Genomic DNA, 19,298 nt, shown 5'->3' on the forward strand with positions numbered 1-19,298 from the left:
TTTGAACGCCCTAAAAATGGAACTACTAATAGTAGACATTCTCTTGTAACGTTTACAGACAAATTACTTTTATTATGGTGATATATTGACCCGGAAGCAAAACCTTCATGCTCATGCTCTTGACCAGTTGTTGGTAGGCAGCCTCACATGTTGTCCACTGTTCAGCATCTTCTGACAAGATATCGAAGAATTATGTAAGGGTGGTGTATTGCACATATCAAAATATTGTACGCAATGGTGCAGGCAAGATGTTACTAACGATATAAAATTACATTTTGTTGCTCGGTTAAGTACAGAGAATAAATTATATGATTTAGCTTACTATAGCGGATGATAGCTGTTTGTTTTGAACCGCGCTACGTTGATATTCTTGCTATAGCTACAGGTGAGAATTACATGCTTCAGTAGCTTGCCAGTGATCTAGATAGTAAAGCTATTCCTATAATCTGCATGGTTTTTGTTGATATTGTTATTGCTTCTGTTTTTACATTCAGACGTTCTAGCATGGATGTCAATGTGACGCATTAAAATTAAAAAATAATCAGATGTCATGAATTGTCTTGTATGTCTCATATCTATCCACAATTAGTTGTGTTGCATCGAAGTGGCGCTCTGTCTACCTTTTTGCTGGTGGCATTCAAAGACTAGCCATCTGGAACCATTCACCTTGCAGTACCCCACCAGTGTTAAACGTCAAACCGTACTGGTAAGTTAAAAAATCACATGTTATGTACCCTGGTAATGAAACAGATTCTCGAATGCAATTACATTCTTTCTTTTTCCCTCCTGCTCAGTTTACTCTTAATGGAGGACTCTGAGCCGACGTCATTGAAGAGGGCATGTCCAGTGGAAGAGCTCATCCACACCGTCAAGAGGCCCAGAGTGAGAGAGGAGAAGAATGGAGCGGCTGCAGCACAGCTGGCCAAAGGGGAAGGAGAGGAGTGTGAGGGCAGTGAAGATGAACTGCCAGCAGAGGAGGAGGAGGAGGAGGTGGTGGAAGGGGATGGCGATGGCGAAACCTTCGCTGACATGATGAAGCACGGACTGACAGAGCTTGATGTGGGCATTCTGAAGTTTGTCAGTGACCATAAAGGCTTCTCAGGGATTCTGAAAGAACGGTGAGTGAGTCAGTGGTGTTGTGTTGTCTGTGTAATATGTTTGTAGAGGGGAGATTGAAGATAGAATGAGCAAATCCATCTGTTATGTGCACAGGTACTCCGATTTTGTTGTGCATGAAATCAACAAAGAGGGGAAGACTGTTCAACTTGATGACTTATCCATCCCAGTGGAAACTGAGGTGAGACTAAAGTTCTTTGACTTCTTATAAACTTCACTTTATAAACACAAAGGCTTTCAAACTAGAAATAACTTATTTGCCCATACATTGTTTGTTTGTTTGTTTGTTTATTAGCACGGACGTTGTTTGATATTTATATGGAGTTTGTTTGTTTATTAGCACGGACGTTGTTTGATATTACTATGGCGTTTGTTTGTTTATTAGCACGGACATTGTTTGATATTTATATGGAGTTTGTTTGTTTATTAGCACGGATGTTGTTTGATATTTATGGAGTTTGTTTGTTTATTAGCACGGACGTTGTTTGATATTTATATGGCGTTGTGTCCAGCAGGAGGCTCCACCGGAGGAACCGGCCGCTGAAGCTGAGGTGCTGACAGAGGAACAGAAGAAGCAGCTGGAGGAGCTGCAGCTGTTTAAGAATAAAGAGGGCAACGTGTCTATAGAGGTGCACACAGCATTGGAGCTCCTTTAGGATAAAAGGAAACAAGCAAAGTGTCAGAGTACTTTCATCAGTGAGTTGGTTTGTAATGGTCAGGTAATCTCGGAACTTGCTGTGGCCTGTCTTTATTTACACACAGGTAGCGGATGACACAAAAGAGAAGCGCACTCAAGTCCACAGAGCGGTGAAGAATATGTACCCTGGCCTGGAAACCAAGACTGAGGAGAAGGACGGGCGGAAGTACATTGTGGCCTACCATGCAGCAGGGAAGAAAGCTCTGGCAGGTACCTGAGAATAGTCATGCACTCATGAGGACATTCTGCCAGAATAGTCATGCACTCATGAGGACATTGTGCCAGTCCACTATCTCTTTCATTGTTTAAAAGTGAAATTAAAAGTGTATTTGCATTCATAGTTGTTTTCATGTATAAAACAAATTTGACCATTCCTCAGTCATTCAGCACTACGTATGTGGTGATGTTTTGACGTGCATACTCCTTTCCCCCCACTGAAGTTGACCTCATCTCTTCTCACTGCATGTGGCATCTCCCCAGTGCTGTATGGCAAAGTTTTGATGCACAGAACAGCATGTAGAGGTGCATGGGGACTCCCGCATGCGTTTAAAAGTGCAGGAGTAAACTTAGTGACTTGGGAACTCTCACGCATGCTTTTAAAAGTGCAGGAGTAGACTTGGGGACTCACGCATGCTTTTAAAAGTGCAGGAGTAGACTTGTGGACTCACGCATGCTTTTAAAAGTGCAGGAGTAGACTTGGGGACTCTCACGCATGCGTTTAAAAGTGCAGGAGTAGACTTGGGGACTCTCACGCATGCTTTTAAAAGTGCAGGAGTAGACTTACTGACTTGGTAGTATTTCACTGACCCCTGATGTCACTTCCTGGATCATAACCTTTCTGTGTGTCTGAGAAACGTGTATCTCGTATTCTAGTAAAAGTGATTTTGCAGTTTGTTTCTCTATTATTTATGTAAATTGATTGCTAGATCAGATCTTTGTTAAACAACTACATGCCAGGCTCGGTGAGACGCTGGGGAAAATGTATTTTAATACATAATCTTGATTCCAAGACGCAAGTCAGCACAGAGAATGCTGTAGTATATGGAACACAGGACTTCTACAGAGTTGCAGAATCATGTCTTTGTAGTTTCGTAAGCCAAGAGTGATGTGTTTGAGGAGCAAGGGGGCGAGTTAGACTAATGTTTGTTCAAATGTACTGTATTTAGTTGCTGATGGACTGTTGTGTTTGGTAGATAGGACCACTCTCATATGTTGAGCTGTGTGTACTCTAACAGGAACATTTCCACTCTCGTGTGCAGGACTGTACTGAGCTGAGCATACCAGTGAACTTGTGATGAAGCGAAAGCTTCCTAAAAGTAGACTGTAGACTGGATGGGCCAAAATACTGTACATTAAATTGGAAATTGGACTAGCGCCATCCATTTGAATACTTGCTCGTCCTGTTATCTCATCTGAGGCTGGCAAGGTTTGTTTTTTTTCACTTGCCATAGTCAGTTGCAATTTACATTATTTTGCCTTCAGTTTGAGAAAATAGGAACAATCAGCACTTGGTCTCTAAACCAAAGATTTATTTGGTTATGCATTTATATTGAACAGCTTTGGTGTTTTGAGGCTCTTGAGTTGGTGTTGTGTGTCAACTGGTTTTGTTGTTCCTCTACATTTAGGTTTGTTAGATTGCGTGTTCAGTAATCAAATCCAGTCTGTTGTTTGATCAGCTGCATTATAACAATTCCTTTAACGTTTAAACATGTACAGTATTTTGTGCTCTTGGGATTTATAGTGCTATGAACCTCTACAAGTACAAGTGTTTCTGGATGTGATATAGGTTGAGTTTTTAAAGTCGAAGTTGTAGATTGATTCCATAGTTAGACATATGGATGTGTAACTACCATAATCTGTGGTCATGGCAACGCGAAGGACCTGCTGCACAGAAAAGTTAGCGACCCACAAACCCACCACCATTTCCCCCTGCATGCAGACCCCGTGCCGTTCCCGGGCCTCTGCTGTTATTGACATTTCCCCCTGCATGCAGACTCCGTGCCGTTCCCGGGCCTGTGCTGTTATTGATGGTCTTTAGTAACACTCTTTTGTCCTCCTGCTGCCCCTCTCTGGCTGGACAGTGGTGCGAGCTGCTCCAGGTAAGATGGCTTCTCCCTCTCAGCTCCAGGAGAGGTGTGGGGGCAGGAGAGGTGTGGGGGCAGGAGAGGTGTTGGGGCAGGACAGGTGTGGGGGCAGGAGAGGTGTGGGGGCAGGAGAGGTGTGGGGGCAGGACAGGTGTGGGGGCAGGACAGGTGTGGGGGTAGGACAGGTGTGGGGGCAGGGGCAACAGTGACATGGGCAGGGCTTCTCGTCATGAGAGGATATTCTGGGCTTTACATTCAATTTAAAATATTCAAACCTGGGTGATAATGAGGATTTGAAATAGCTGAGATAGCATCTCGCCTGTTGTAACAATACGTCAGTTGTGTCGGCGGTTGACTTGCTGCTCCTGCTCGGAAAGCAGTTTTTTTTGGTGGATTGTTCTGGGGGATGAGTGACAAGTGACCTCTGACATGCATGAATATTTTCATTTGACCTGTAGCCTTCAAAGAATGGTAAATGGCCGTGCTCATTTTGGGATCAAAGAGTTTGAAGCCAAATGACCCTGGATGGTGTGGCTCTCCTGCTTATATGGCTCCACTCTGGGCCATGGTTCCTAGAGAGTATACGTTCAAAAGTGTTGTGCATTTGTTCTGTAAGTTACTGCAGATAAACCATTCACTATATTAATAAACTCACTATATTAATAAATAGAAGTGGTGTGACCGACTGTTGACCAGGGCAAGGTCTTTGTTTTTTTGCTTTCTTCTGTCGTCATATCTCATGTTAAACTTGTCTGTCTCCGTGGAAGCTCCCAGGAAACACTCTTGGCCCAAGAACAGAGGCAGCTTCTGTCACTTTGTGCTCTACAAGGAGAACAAAGACACCATGGACTCCATTAATGTCCTCTCCAAGTTTCTCAGGTACATTTCCTCCTTACACTCACGTATATCTTATATGATTTATTGGTACGATGTAGTGGTGGATATGATATGTTCCTGTGATAGACACACACACACACACACACACACACGCGTTGACCCTTTAACCGTGAGTAAAGACTGTGGCATAGGAAAGACAAAACTGATGTGGTCATGAGCTATAAGAATCTCCTCTTCAGGCAACATGCTTGTTAATTTCAGGGTGAGGCCCAATGTGTTTTCATACATGGGCACCAAGGACAAGAGGGCCATCACTGTGCAGGAGATTGCAGTTTTAAAGTGAGTGCTGTGTCGCCTAGCTGGTGTTGCATGATGGGCTATACTAGCTGATTTCTCCTGGAGTGCCAGTGTGTGTAGTGTGTTTCATATTTCATCCATTGTTTACAGAGAATTTGTATAATTATGACATGCCTTTTGACTGAGTCTTCAGTGTTCTGCCATGGTCACTGTAGACGGTTCCTGCATGATTTAAGGACATTTGTGGGCTTGCAGGATCACAGCCGAGAGGATACTTCACCTCAACAAGTGCCTCATGAACTTCAAGCTGGGAAATTTTGCATACAAGAAGCACCCTCTCAAGCTGGGAGAACTTCGGGGCAACCACTTCACTGTAGTCGTCAGGTTAGTAGCCTGCAACCACTTCACTGTAGTCGTCAGCTTAGTAGCCTGCAACCACTTCACTGTAGTCGTCAGGTTAGTAGCCTCTCATAGTGATGGTTTTCACTGTAGTCGTCAGGTTAGTAGCCTCTCATAGTGATGGTTTTCACTATAGTCGTCAGGTTAGTAGCCTCTCATAGTGATGGTTTTCACTGTAGTCGTCAGGTTAGTGCTACCACTTCACTGTAGTTGTCAGGTTAGTGCAACCACTTCACTGTAGTTGTCAGGTTAGTAGCCTGCAACCACTTCACTACTGTAGTCGTCAGGTTAGTACAACCACTTCACTACTGTAGTCGTCAGGTTAGTACAACCACTTCACTGTAGTCGTCAGGTTAGTAGCCTGCAACCACTTTACTACTGTAGTCGTCAGGTTAGTACAACCACTTCACTGTAGTCGTCAGGTTAGTAGCCTGCTCATAGTGATGGTTTTCACTGTAGTCGTCAGGTTAGTAGCCTGCTCATAGTGATGGTTTTCACTGTAGTCGTCAGGTTAGTAGCCTGCTCATAGTGATGGTTTTCACTGTAGTCGTCAGGTTAGTAGCCTGCTCATAGTAATGGTTGTAAAGAACTATGATGTTGAGATGTACCTCGCTGTAGTTAGCTTTGGTTGAGCTGTGATTGATGGACGCTTGCTTTGTTGGGATGTTGCTCAGGAACATCGATGGGTCAGAGGAGCAGATTGGTCAGGCCATGGCCTCGCTCAGGGATGCCGGCTTCATCAACTACTACGGCATGCAGCGCTTTGGCACCACTGCTGTTCCCACATACCAGGTTGGCAAGTAAGGAAGCTTTTCCAAAGTCTACTGATCCATCTCCGATTGGCTTTTCATTGGCCCACTGGTGCTGTGCATGTGTAAAGCATTTTATCTGTGTTGTCTGTGTTGCTGTCAGTGAGTTTTGAGATGAGCTGAAATTATATTTTATTCCAACCGTTAGAGCCATTTTACAGAACAACTGGAATGAAGTCATGGATCTCATTCTTAAACCACGGCCTGGAGGTAGGCCAGCTAAATCTCTTAACAGCACAGCATGAGTCCATTTTGTATTTGGTCTTGACAAACCTTTGACAGAGTTGGGCCTTTGCTTGTCTGAATGTTAGCGGAGAAGGGCTACCTGGTGCGGTGCCGTGAGGAGTGGGCCAAGTCTCAGGACCCGGAGGCGGCGCTGAGGAAGCTGCCCGTCAAACGCTGCGTAGAGGGACAACTGCTGCGGGGCCTGTCCAGGTACGGCATGAAGAACATCGTCCACGCTTTTGGAATGGTGAGTCTACATATACACACACACACACACACACACACACACACACACACGCTTTTGGAATGGTAAGTGTTCTGGCGTCTCTCACGTGCACACACACAGACACATGAACACACACATGCGCACACACACACACACACACACGCACACAAACACACACAAGCACGCACACACACGAACAAACACACACACATGCGCACGCACACACACACACACACACACACGCACACACACGCACACACACACGCACACTGATCAAAACCATCAGGTACACACACACACACACACACACTGATCAAAACCATCAGGTACACACACACACACACACACACACACACACACACACACACACACACTGATTAAAACCATCAGGTACACACACACACACTGATCAAAACCATCAGGTACACACACACACACTGATCAAAACCATCAGGTACACACACACACACACACACACACACACACTGAGCAAAACCATCAGGTACACACACACACACACACACGCACACACACACACACGAACACACACATGCACACACACACACACACACACACACATACAGTACTCCACACTCTGGCATCTCCGTACGCATTTTGAAAGTATACTAAAAATCCAATGCAATATATATATATATATATATATATATATATATATATATATATTCCAAATCCATAATAGTATATCCATATAGCCATACCATGTGTCCATACCATATATATATATTCCAAATCCATAATAGTATATCCATATAGCCATACCATGTGTCCATACCATATATATATATATATTCCAAATCCATAATAGTATATCCATATAGCCATACCATGTGTCCATACCATATATATATATATTCCAAATCCATAATAGTATATCCATATAGCCCATACCATGTGACCTAAATATTCTTTGCGTTCTGTCTTTGCTTTTGTTGCAGATTCCCCGAAACAATCGTCTGATGTACATCCACAGCTACCAGAGCTACGTGTGGAACACCATGGTGAGCAGGCGGGTGGAGGCGTTTGGGTTTCAGGCTGTGGAGGGGGACCTGGTGCTCAAAGGAGGTACGTGTCTCTGGCCGAGGTGTTTGACAGTAAAACATCCCAATCATCTTTCTGCCAGTGTTTATGACTGATCTTGTTTCTCAGGGTCATGTGTTTATCCTGTTTTGACAGTTTTCAGGCAACTGAACTGTGCCATTATCGTAGGTCTAGCTTATCTATCTTTTAACAACAAAACCACAGCCTCAGTGCAATTCTCTTGTCTGGCCACCAGGTACTGCTCATGTTCTCACTGCAGAAGAAGCAGAGAAACACTCCATTCATGATATCGTGATGCCCCTACCAGGCTTTGATGTCATTTACCCAACACACCATGGTGAGTTGTCATTTTCCTTATTTGGCTTTGCCTGTCTTGTGTGCTGTGGCTGTGACAACTAATAAGGTGGCATTTTGGATCTGTGACAGTCGGGAAGGGCTACAGAGAGATGCTGACTGCAGACAACTTGGACATTGACAACATGAGGCACAAGGTCCGGGACTATTCACTTGCGGGGGCCTACCGCCTCGTTATCATTCGCCCACAGAACGTCAGCTGGTCAGTAACAGCAGAGCATTTGACATACTTTGACTTTGACTAAACATAAGTTTCCCTCACAAACTCTGATTTGGTCGCTATAGCTTTTTCCCAGCTTAGCTTAGCCGTTTATCTGTGTTGAGCCTTTACTCCATATATGAAACTGCCGTTTATCTGCGTGGAGCCTTTACTCCATATATGAAACTGCCGTTTATCTGTGTTGAGCCTTTACTCCATATATGAAACTGCCGTTTATCTGCGTTGAGCTGCGTTTACTCCATATATGAAACTGCCGTTTATCTGCGTTGAGCTGCGTTTACTCCATAGATTTGAAACGATTCATACTCTGTCGCTGGCCGCTCACTTGCAATTCACTGACGTCAAGTTCACTTAAAGGAGCCACACATAGGCCTAGGCTACAGCTATTCTGTTGGCTGCTGTACCATTGAGGACTATAATGAGTTCTGTCCATCATTGGTGGTAGGTAAAATTACATTTAAATGATGCTTATTAAATGCTGTCTCCAATTCACTTTTCACAATTTTTTTTGAAGAGTAATATTATCGGTTATCGTATCTGTATCGGCCACAACAAACGAATAAATATCGGCCCTAAAATTCCTTATCGGTGCGTCTCTAGTTTTGTGCTTCTTATTCACGTCTTTCATGTCATTCTGCAAGTAGTCCGGTCACTTGCAATGAAACTACATTCAAAAGTGAAAACAGACGGATGATCAGCTGTGTTCCAAAGAATGTTTGATTCAAGTTGCGCGTGTGTTGCCAACTATTTGTTTCTCAGCAAAAGCCACAATGAAACAGTAACAAATCAATGTAAAGAGACATATCATGTGGAGTTTATGTTTTGTTTTGGCAAGTAGCCGTACAATAAGCGGGATAATAAACTGACCCACTGCCAGCTCCTACAAGGGCAGGGACATCCCTCTCCATTTTCAAAAAAGACCCAGCTCTTTAGAGAACATCTCCTCTCATAGCACCACTTACAACAAGTCTTGCTGATGCTAGCACTTACCAGCTGTCTTAAACTGACACTCAACTGTTTAAAAACAGCACTCACTGATGCACTTATTCTTACTGTACTCTACCGTTTTTTAAATTGTCCTAAAATTGTTGAGAGAATTGCTTTAAAACTTAACTGTTACCATGTTGTTAGTCGCTTTGGTTAAAAATGTGTCAGCCAAATGTAATTTAATGTAATGTAATAATGTATAGAGCGCTCATCATCGGGAAAATAAGTCCCTTCAGGGCGAAGCAAGACGCTGGCGCGTTGGGGTCCGGTTTGCCCTGTCAGGACTTATTTTCTCGATAATGAGCGGCGTTCTATACATTATCCCTTATTTGGAGACATTCTATACATTATTCCTCACTTGGAGGCGTTCTATACATTATCCCTTATTTGGAGACATTCTATACATTATTCCTCACTTGGAGGCGTTCTATACATTATTCCTCACTTGGAGGCGTTCTATACATTATTCCTCACTTGGAGGCGTTCTATACATTATTCCTCACTTGGAGGCGTTCTGTACTTGGAGGTATTTCTTTCTTGGAGGAGTGGGCTCTCTTGCTGCTGCTGTCCCTGAGACTTCATATAATTGCAGATGTGGGGGGCGTGGAGGAGTCATGCCCCCAAAGATCACTTGTAGTAAATCCACATCAATAGTCTCTTTTGACTGAAAAAGGTCTGACATAAATATGCACATTGCACAATGCTATATTCTCTCAATTTTCTACAGGGAGGTGATAAACTATGATGATGCACGAGTCCCACTGGTTCACACCGACGTTGAGAAACTGGAGGGCAAACCAGCCCCAGTCTACCTCACAGGTAACTTCTGTAGAGTACAGCCTCTTTAAGCCACAGGTGAGAGATGTAATGGATGCTAAGCAAACTGTTGTTTTGTCAGAGGGGAAGTACAGGGCCCTGAGGATGGAGTTCTCTCTGCCTCCCTCCACCTACGCCACCATGGTCATCAGAGAAGTGCTGAAGATGGACACCAGCATCAAGAACCAGACCCAGCTCAACACCACATGGCTCAGCTGAGTGCAGATGGACACCTCCGGCCCACCTCCGGCCCACCTCCGGCCCCCTGCAGAACATGTTTCATTCAACTCCTCACTGCTTTTGCTCCTTAGGTTTCTTTTTAAGAGGATGGGTTTTATAAATTTGAATTGTAGCTTTCTTGGATTAAATCAGGGAAGTGTTATGTGGAAAATTTGGACATGCTCTATTGTGAGTTTTGGTATGACCTTTATTATTTCTTATGGCTGACTTCATGAAGAGGTTTGCAGAAGAATGTCTTTTTTTCCCTTTTTTAAGGTATTTACTGTAATGAGGTTGTACAGAAAGATGTAAACTGTAAAATACACCCCTGATGAAATTACTTGCCCAATACAATAAAATATTCTTTGACCTATATATGTGTTTTATACCAATAGAAAATGTGAAGTCATACCTGTCCTGGATTGAAGGGCAAATATACTTAATTTTATGTCATCATGTCAGGTGTGAAGTAGCAGGCAGTTTGTACACGGTAATGAACTCTAGGCAGTTTGTACATAGTAATGATGACTGTAGCAGGCAGTTTGTACATGGTAATGAAGTTTTACCCATAAACCATCAGAACAGAAGTATGACAGTCGGAGCAGAGCCCGTCTACGGACATTCTCTGGTCAGAGTCTCCATGGGTCATGGAATTTCTAGAATATCATGCCATATCATATCATCATTTTTGGGACAGTCATGGAATATCAAAATACCAATGCCAAAATACATTAATACAAATATTTCCATGCAGAATTGGTGTAAATCTGGTTATTAGCTTTACTGCTTGCTTGAGTAGACCAACTTTGTTTATTCAATGCCCACTTATTCATCTACCACTCTAAAAAAAGTAAAAGATTGTTGAACGCTAAATGGCTGATCTGAAATCATTGGTTGGCTTATTGTACCATTCATTATGGCTTTATGGTCAGGGTTTTTATTCAGGGAAAAGTCATGGAATTCTACATTGAGTGGGTATTAGAAGTATGACAGAGTACTACAGTAACCCCATTGTTTGGTTGAAGTGTCAATGTGCAATTTCAAAGCCTTTGCCCTCATATAAAACATTAGCCTAGAAATGTAGACGCGCCCCTAGCGGCTGCCAGGGCTAATAAAACATTCCTTCTACTCAAAAATGGTCGCATAAAGACTTTCAAATCCATAGACAGTTCAAATCTCGTACAGTTTACGCTGTAGTTGGGCAACCAATCAAACCATTACTAAAAGTCACATGACCAAACAAAATGTCTACGCACTGGTCGACCTGCCTTGCTTCAGTTTTCTAGTTGGCTCGGGTAGGTCTGCACTTATGGTACAGAAAACAGTTTTTGATTTGCACTACTGCAATACATTAGGTCTTTGATGGACATTATGATGTCCATTTTCTTTCTTCAGAAAACGCGTTTCAGGTCTAGATTCTAGACGGGGCCAACTATTTTTGTACACGAATCTTGTAGGCTAACTTAGTCCCTGAGACTGTTCTGACAACTAGTGTATTCTCCATTTAAGGTCTTAGGTCGTTATGGCATCAAAGACGGCTCTGATTTATGATGAGGAGATGACCCGCTACAAACTCCTCTGGGTTGAGTGAGTTTCATATGAATAGCCTAATAACCCGCTCTATTTGTCCATTATGGAATTTTACCAAACGTAATTCCCCCTTCTTTCTCTCTTGGCATAATGCAGCCCTGCTTGTAAAATTGAGGTACCGGAACGTCTTACTGCCAGTTATGGAGCACTGCTTGCCAAAGGCCTGTCAGAGCGCTGTGTCTCCATCCCCGTTCGTCAAGCAACTGATGAGGAGATCTTACTGGTACACAGGCAAGTGTTACCCAGGTCTTGTTTGTCATCACCAACCCCACACAGGAGTCACACATCTATCTTAATGGTTCCATCTGTTTGAACAGTGAGGAGTATCTTGAAGCTGTCAAACAGACTCCCCACATGACACTGGAGGATCTAATGACATTCACCCAGCAGTATGGAGATGTATATTTCCATCCGGTGAGATGCATCTGCTAGATATGTCTACAGAATGTCTTCTATGCCTTCAGAGAGGTTAATTACTAAATCTTTTCTGTTGGTGACAGAACATCTTCCACTGTGCCAAACTGGCAATAGGGGCCACCCTGCAGTTAGTGGACAGTGTGATGACGGAAAAAGTGAGGAATGGAATTGCATTGGTCAGGTGAGTCCATGGAACAAGAGAGCTAGGAGCTGAATAATGTGGTTAGATTGATACGTGTCTAACATGTTCACTTATGTATTATTATAATTTTTCTCTTTTTGTATATGTCTTTCTTCAGACCCCCTGGCCATCACAGCCAAAGAAGTGCTGCCAACGGCTTCTGTGTTTTCAACAACGTGGCTATTGCTGCTCACTATGCTAAGAAACGCTATAGTGTTAAAAGGTTGGTTTGCAGAGTGTAGGCCAAATCTGTTTGCATATACTAGGCTACATATTGACTGAATGGAATCATTTTTATTTTTCTCCTTTCAAGGGTTTTGATTGTTGACTGGGACGTGCATCATGGGCAAGGTGTCCAGTACTGTTTCGAGGAGGACCCAAGGTCTGGTGTACTTAGATTGCACATCATATTAGGTGTTCAGTACTGTTTCTAGGAGGACCCAAGGTCTCGTGTACTTAGATTGCACATGATATTCGAACCCTAGCTCCATTCAGAACTAAACCGATTAAGGAGGACTAAACTTACCCGGCCTTTTACTAGTCTACCCATGAATGCTTACTAGTCTACCCATGATGCTTTTACCTATTTTTCAGTGTGCTCTACTTTTCTTGGCACCGCTTTGAGCACCAAAGCTTTTGGCCCAATCTTCCAGAATCAGATTATGACAACGTGGGAAAGGGAAACGGAGCAGGATTCAATATGAACGTACCATGGAATAAGGTTCTTCCCAACATCCCAACGCATCCCTAATCTATCTATTGAGAGACGTTTTGGGGACTTTTACTCTGACTGATTTGTGTGGTGTTGGCACTTGTTCTGAAATGACCTCTCCATTGTGCAGGTGGGAATGACCAACAGTGACTACCTCTCTGTCTTCTTCCATGTGCTACTGCCGGTTGCTTATGAGGTAGGCCGCAGACCTTAACTTAAGCACTCACAGCAATTGGGTGATTGAACAGAAAAGCAGTTACCAATAATCACTATGTAAAATATGTAATTATACTACATGACATCGTTTTCATCAATTTTAATATCTTTTTCATCTGTTTTCATCAATCTATCTCCTAACCTCTCTCCTAGTTCAACCCTGAGCTCGTTCTGGTGTCGGCAGGTTTTGACTCTGCCATCGGAGACCCAGAGGTTAGAAGCTTTTCAATTTGGTTACTTACGTGTTGGTATTTGATCCTTAGAAGCATGCTTTTCAATTTGGTTACTTACGTGTTGGTATTTGATCCTTAGAAGCATGCTTTTCAATTTGGTTACTTACGTGTTGGTATTTGATCCTTAGAAGCATGCTTTTCAATTTGGTTACTTACGTGTTGGTATTTGATCCTTAGAAGCATGCTTTTCAATTTGGTTACTTATGTGTTGGTATTTGATCCTTAGAAGCATGGAGGTTAGAAGCATGCTTTTCAATTTGGTTGCTTATGTGTTGGTATTAGATCCTGTGACAAACAAAGCTTGGCTCTGATTTTTAGGGCCACATGTGCGCCACTCCAGAGATCTTTGCCCACCTCACACACCTGCTGATGCCCCTGGCAGGGGGCAGGTTGTGCACGGTTCTTGAGGTGAGCTCACATTGGGGCACCTTCAGAGGTTTTCTATGATGCCCATACAGTGTGTCAGGTCACTCATAGGTGGCTTTGTGTTTTTGTTTGTAGGGTGGATATCACTTGACCTCGCTTGCCCAGTCAGTGTGCCAGACTGTGCAGAGTCTCCTAGGCGACCCTGCCCCTCTGCTGCCCAGCGTAAGCTCCCCGTGCGACAGGTGGGTCAGACGCAGGAGGGGCAGTCCAGTAGTCACAGGTTTCATCATGAGTGTTGTTTATTTCACAGGTTTCATCATGAGTGTTGTTTATTGTAGAGTGTGCAGTATTCATGTCTGATGTACTTCCCTCTTTCCCCTAAGTGCACTGGAGTCTCTTCAAAATGTGAGGTCTGCACATCAACCGTATTGGACTTGCTTTAAACACTCTGGTATGATGTCCCAAGCCGAAATCTCTTTCTGTTCTAAGTTAACTGTGTTGTCTGCAAAGATGGGCTGAACCAATATATAGCGGGTACAGGCATGTATATATAAATATATAGCGGGTACAGGCATGTATATATAAATATATAGCAGGTACAGGCATGTATAAATATATAGCGGGTACAGGCATGTCTATATAAATATATAGCGGGTACAGCCATGTATAAATATATTAGGGCTGAAACGATTCATCGAGTTACTCGAATAACTCGAATACAAAAATTACTCGAGGCAAAAACCCTGCCTCGAAGCCTCATTAAATTCCTATGACGCGCACTATACGCGCAGGGATCTGATTGTTCCACACGGACCGTTGTTCAGGAAGCACACAACTAGCGTGTGAATCGTACATTCTGAATTTAGCTTGCGCGATGGCGGAGTCAAGATATCCATAAATGGCAGAGAATGTCTAAAGTTTTCAAGTAAAGTTTTGAGATCATTACATACTCAAAAAGGAAAAGAACAAGCATCTGAACCTAAATATCCACTCCATGCTGTTTCACCAAGCGTCAATAAAGTAGGCTAGGCTATTTATCAATCTATCTAGCCTATCTATCATCTATCTACAGTACGTAGCCTATAGCCTACATTGATGTTGGCTGATTTTAATCACATACTGTATTTGTAGCGATGTCATGATAGCTTGTTTAGCTTTGATGTTTTTAAGTAAGTAAACTTATTCACGTTGAATTGCAAGACAGTATGCCTAAAAAAGAACCCCTCACACACATGCATGCACCCTCATCTTTCCTCACGCACCGCACGCGTGCACACACTCACACAGGTTGCTAGGTTACCATAGCAAATAGGCTCACCCCAGAAATGATTTTTTAGTAGCCTAATGGTAAAATTATTTGTTAGTAGCCTAATGGTAGGCTATTTTTTAGTAGCCTAATGGTAAAATTATTTGTTAGTAGCCTAATGCTGCAGGTGTAGAAATCTACATAAAACAGACATTTATGTTGATGTCAGGTCTGGATTACAGCATGAAACTTGTTGTAGGCTACATATTAATACATTAAATTGCTTTCCCTCTTCTCCCTCCCAGCACTTCACAACATAGTGTGGGCAGCTTTGTTCGCCCAGCTAAGTCATGCACAAGAGGCTGCAATTTTACAGAGAGCATTTTGAACATTATTTAATTGATGGCACTGACACTTAAAAACACTAAATGGGTAAATTGCAATAAATGAGCTTAGTTTTGTAGCCTAATGTTGGAGTTAGAATAAATACCTCTGTGCCAATTGCTTGATCATTTTACAGCCATGTCATTTTCGTTATGCATTATGTGTTTTGGTTGTTTAAAAAGGAAAAAAAAGAATTGTATCCGATTAATCGATAGATAAAGTGCTAGATTAATCGATTACAAAAAGAATCGATAGCTGCAGCCCTAAAATATATAGCGGGTACAGGCTAGGGGTGGGCGATATGGACAAAAAATAATATCTCAATATTTTTTGTGAATTTGACGATAACGATAATTAATCCTTTAAAATATCCTTTAAAAAAAATGTTTTGTTAAAGTCTGAGTTACTTAACAGCTCATTATTTATGAACAGCATCTTTACAATAATAACCAATAACCTAACCTGTGACTTTTTAACCAAATCAACCAATGCATTGTCACTCTATGTACATTTCCAATTCTGCCCCCACTTGTGTGTGTGGCAATGACATGGTCTAGCCAGCTACATTAGAGAAGATGAATAGGCCTAACAGTTTCCCAAGAGAAAGTCTGAAGCTGAAGTTCCTTTCAAACCTTTACATAGGATTCACTGTAAAACTAAGCAGACCAACAGAGTACATCTCAGTTATTTCCTTCGATGTTTTGTTTAATTGCAATCATGTAGGCTAGCATTCCAAGTTACAGAATAGAAACTAATGCGTTAGCTTATGGCTAATGTATATGAGAAATCCCATAGAGATGCTAACGGTTAGCATAATCGGTAAACGTAGATATTTAGAGCTAACTTCAGTCCATTTACAAGAGTTACATGAGAATAATTCTTTGTTTACAACTGACTATTAAAATACTCAAAGGCTAATGTTTTCTCTCCATATAATACCGTGTAGGAAAAAACGTGACCGTCTCATCAATGCTACTTGAACAGAAGTAGCAGCATAAAATCCCAAATAGGCTACTCTAGCTGCACAAAATAAACATTAGGCGTGCTTGTGACAACGTTGTGACCCACTAGTGATCACGTGACGCTTGCTCTGCTGCAGCCAGGGGCTTCTCCCGCATACACCTCCTGTGAATGTATGAGTCTTCACTGCGTGATTTCGAGTGTTTTTTCCCCCATAAGTAATTTAAATACTCGATAATGTGAATTTGCACATCGTTAAAACAACAAGCACGATATTATCGCAGACAATATATATCGCCCACCCCTAGTACAGGCATGTATATATAAATATATAGCGGGTACAGGCATGTATAAATATATAGCGGGTACAGGCATGTATAAATATATAGCGGGTACAGGCATGTATATATAAATATATAGCAGGTACAGGCATATATATATATATATATATATATATATATATATAGCTGGTACAGGCATGTATATATAAATATATAGCAGGTACAGGCATATATAATATATATATATAGCGGGTACAGGCATGTGTATATATATATATATAGCTGGTACAGGCATGTGTATATATATATATATATATATAGCTGGTACAGGCATGTATATATAAATATATAGCAGGTACAGGCATGTGTATATATAAATATATAGCGGGTACAGGCATGTATATATAAATATATAGCAGGTACAGGCATGTATATAGCGGGTACAGGCATGTAGATATATAGCGGGTACAGGCATGTATAAATATATAGCGGGTTCAGGCATGTATATATAAATATATAGCGGGTACATTAGCGGGTACAGGCATGTATATATAAATATATAGCGGGTACAGACATGTATATATAAATATATAGTGGGTACAGGCATGTATATATAAATATATAGCAGGTACAGGCATATATATATATATATATATATATATATATATATATATATATATATATATATATATATATATATATAGCGGGTACAGGCATGTATATAAATATATAGCGAGTACAGGCATGTGTATGTATATGTGTGTGTATGTGTATGTATATATATGTATATATATATATATATATATATATATATATATATATAGTGGGTACAGGCATGTGTATATAAATATATAGCGGGTACAGACGTGTATATAAATATATAGCAGGTACAGGCATGTATATATAAATATATAGCGGGTACAGGCATGTATATATATAGCTGGTACAGGCATGTATATATAAATATATAGCAGGTACAGGCATGTATATATAAATATATAGCGGGTACAGGCATGTATATATAAATATATAGCGGGTACAGGCATGTACTGTATATATAAATATATAGCGGATACAGGCATGTACTGTATATATAAATATATAGCGGGTACAGGCATGTATATATGAATATATAGCAGGTACAGGCATGTATATATAAATATATAGCGGGTACAGGCATGTACTTTATATATAAATATATAGCAGGTACAGGCATGTATATATAAATATATAGCGGGTACAGGCATGTACTTTATATATAAATATATAGCAGGTACAGGCATGTATATATAAATATATAGCGGGTACAGGCATGTAAATATAAATATATAGCGGGTACAGGCATGTACTGTGTATATATAAATATATAGCGGGTACAGGCTTGTATATATAAATATATAGCGGGTACAGGCATGTGTATATATAAATATATAGCGGGTACAGGCTTGTATATATAAATATATAGCGGGTACAGGCATGTGTATATATAAATATATAGCAGGTACAGGCATGTCCTCTCTGCTCCCCATGCTGCAGCGACGGCCCCGGTCTCAGAGCCCAGCACCAAACACTGCAGGACACAAGGGGGCGCTGGTGAGGAGGTCCAACCGGAGCAGCTGACTGGACAGGCAGAGGAGCAGACGGAGGAGGAAGTGGTCTGGCCTGAGCCTCTACCCAGGACAGCCCCTCCTGTGCGTACAGCAGCAGCGCTCCCTGCTGGTGGGGAGGACACACTGCCACAGGGCTGTCGGCGCTCGGTGGAGGCACCCCACACCATGGGAACAGTGCAGAGACTTGGGTGAGTGATCATGCTGATGTACTGAACGTACTGCAGTAAGGTCTGAGTGTGTATCTCAGAGTGCCAGTGCGATATTATCTCCATTATTTCCAGAGATGAGCTCAATGAAGAAGTGAAGGATGAGAGGGTGGTGAGAAGCCTCAGACAGGTGATCTCACTTTTGGACCAAGTAGAGAAGAAAGAGGTGAGTTGTTCAATATGAGCTGTTCAGTTTTTCCAGCATGCCGAAGAGTGAATAATGAGGTGCCAAATAAGTTTTAGTTTAGCTGTGTTTTATCACAGGCCCACATCTTTCACATTTTATAATCATGTAAATATTTTATTAAGTGTTTTTTATTATACATTTTGTTTAGTTAAGCTGTATGTTGTACGATGTGGCATAATGTGGTAGAACTTCAACAGATGGTTTCCACTCTCAACTCTTCCAGAATGAACTTTGTGTGTCATTTCCTGAAATGCATTTGTTTGGTCATACGATGCAAACTATATGTATTAATTTTCCACGTGACCACGTGACACATTGCTAAGACAAAGAAAGCTTTTCACTTATGTTTTGGTGTATGAAATAT

The 19,298-nt window shown here is 41.8% G+C and overlaps 2 protein-coding genes across 6 annotated transcripts in view; both read left to right on the plus strand.

Annotated features, from left to right (window-relative positions):
• Nucleotides 1-91: 91 nt before the first annotated feature.
• On the plus strand, nucleotides 92-10,718 carry pus7 (pseudouridine synthase 7). Of its 4 annotated transcripts, none has more exons than XM_042110872.1 (18): nucleotides 92-194; nucleotides 590-706; nucleotides 795-1,118; nucleotides 1,213-1,297; nucleotides 1,629-1,745; nucleotides 1,879-2,023; nucleotides 3,895-3,912; nucleotides 4,665-4,776; nucleotides 4,996-5,073; nucleotides 5,287-5,415; nucleotides 6,105-6,230; nucleotides 6,388-6,449; nucleotides 6,551-6,711; nucleotides 7,647-7,773; nucleotides 7,985-8,086; nucleotides 8,176-8,305; nucleotides 10,038-10,129; nucleotides 10,209-10,718. In XM_042110872.1, the coding sequence occupies exons 1-18, from the start codon at nucleotides 148-150 to the stop codon at nucleotides 10,343-10,345; spliced, it is 2,109 nt and encodes a 702-aa protein (XP_041966806.1). In that variant the 5' UTR covers nucleotides 92-147; the 3' UTR covers nucleotides 10,346-10,718. The 4 variants fall into 4 exon arrangements, with proteins under 4 accessions (XP_041966806.1, XP_041966807.1, XP_041966808.1 ...); XM_042110873.1 differs by having other exon boundaries at nucleotides 1,632-1,745; XM_042110874.1 differs by lacking the exon at nucleotides 3,895-3,912.
• Nucleotides 10,719-11,546: 828 nt separating this feature from the next.
• hdac10 (histone deacetylase 10) overlaps nucleotides 11,547-19,298 on the plus strand; it is an 11,944-nt gene continuing 4,192 nt past the window's right edge. For both annotated transcript variants that reach the window (XM_042109487.1, XM_042109488.1), the window contains exons 1-15: nucleotides 11,547-11,640; nucleotides 11,855-11,932; nucleotides 12,032-12,166; nucleotides 12,253-12,349; nucleotides 12,436-12,533; nucleotides 12,652-12,756; nucleotides 12,847-12,915; nucleotides 13,128-13,254; nucleotides 13,376-13,441; nucleotides 13,615-13,674; nucleotides 14,013-14,102; nucleotides 14,196-14,302; nucleotides 14,444-14,511; nucleotides 18,468-18,729; nucleotides 18,823-18,913. In XM_042109487.1, coding sequence (XP_041965421.1) covers nucleotides 11,868-11,932; nucleotides 12,032-12,166; nucleotides 12,253-12,349; nucleotides 12,436-12,533; nucleotides 12,652-12,756; nucleotides 12,847-12,915; nucleotides 13,128-13,254; nucleotides 13,376-13,441; nucleotides 13,615-13,674; nucleotides 14,013-14,102; nucleotides 14,196-14,302; nucleotides 14,444-14,511; nucleotides 18,468-18,729; nucleotides 18,823-18,913 — 1,440 coding nt within the window. In that variant the 5' untranslated portion in view covers nucleotides 11,547-11,640; nucleotides 11,855-11,867. The remainder of the gene's footprint in view (nucleotides 11,641-11,854; nucleotides 11,933-12,031; nucleotides 12,167-12,252; nucleotides 12,350-12,435; nucleotides 12,534-12,651; nucleotides 12,757-12,846; nucleotides 12,916-13,127; nucleotides 13,255-13,375; nucleotides 13,442-13,614; nucleotides 13,675-14,012; nucleotides 14,103-14,195; nucleotides 14,303-14,443; nucleotides 14,512-18,467; nucleotides 18,730-18,822; nucleotides 18,914-19,298) is intronic.

The sequence above is a fragment of the Alosa sapidissima genome, chromosome 11, assembly GCF_018492685.1.
Source record: "Alosa sapidissima isolate fAloSap1 chromosome 11, fAloSap1.pri, whole genome shotgun sequence".
NCBI lineage: Eukaryota > Metazoa > Chordata > Actinopteri > Clupeiformes > Clupeidae > Alosa > Alosa sapidissima.

Bases quoted from the DNA above. Each gene is read 5' to 3' on its own strand.
- pus7 (XM_042110872.1), top strand. From the start codon at position 148: ATGTTGTCCACTGTTCAGCATCTTCTGACAAGATATCGAAGAATTAT. The intron at 4,777-4,995 runs GTACATTTCCTC...TGTTAATTTCAG, and splicing joins GTCCTCTCCAAGTTTCTCAG to GGTGAGGCCCAATGTGTTTT. The intron at 10,130-10,208 runs GTAACTTCTGTA...TTGTTTTGTCAG, and splicing joins AGCCCCAGTCTACCTCACAG to AGGGGAAGTACAGGGCCCTG.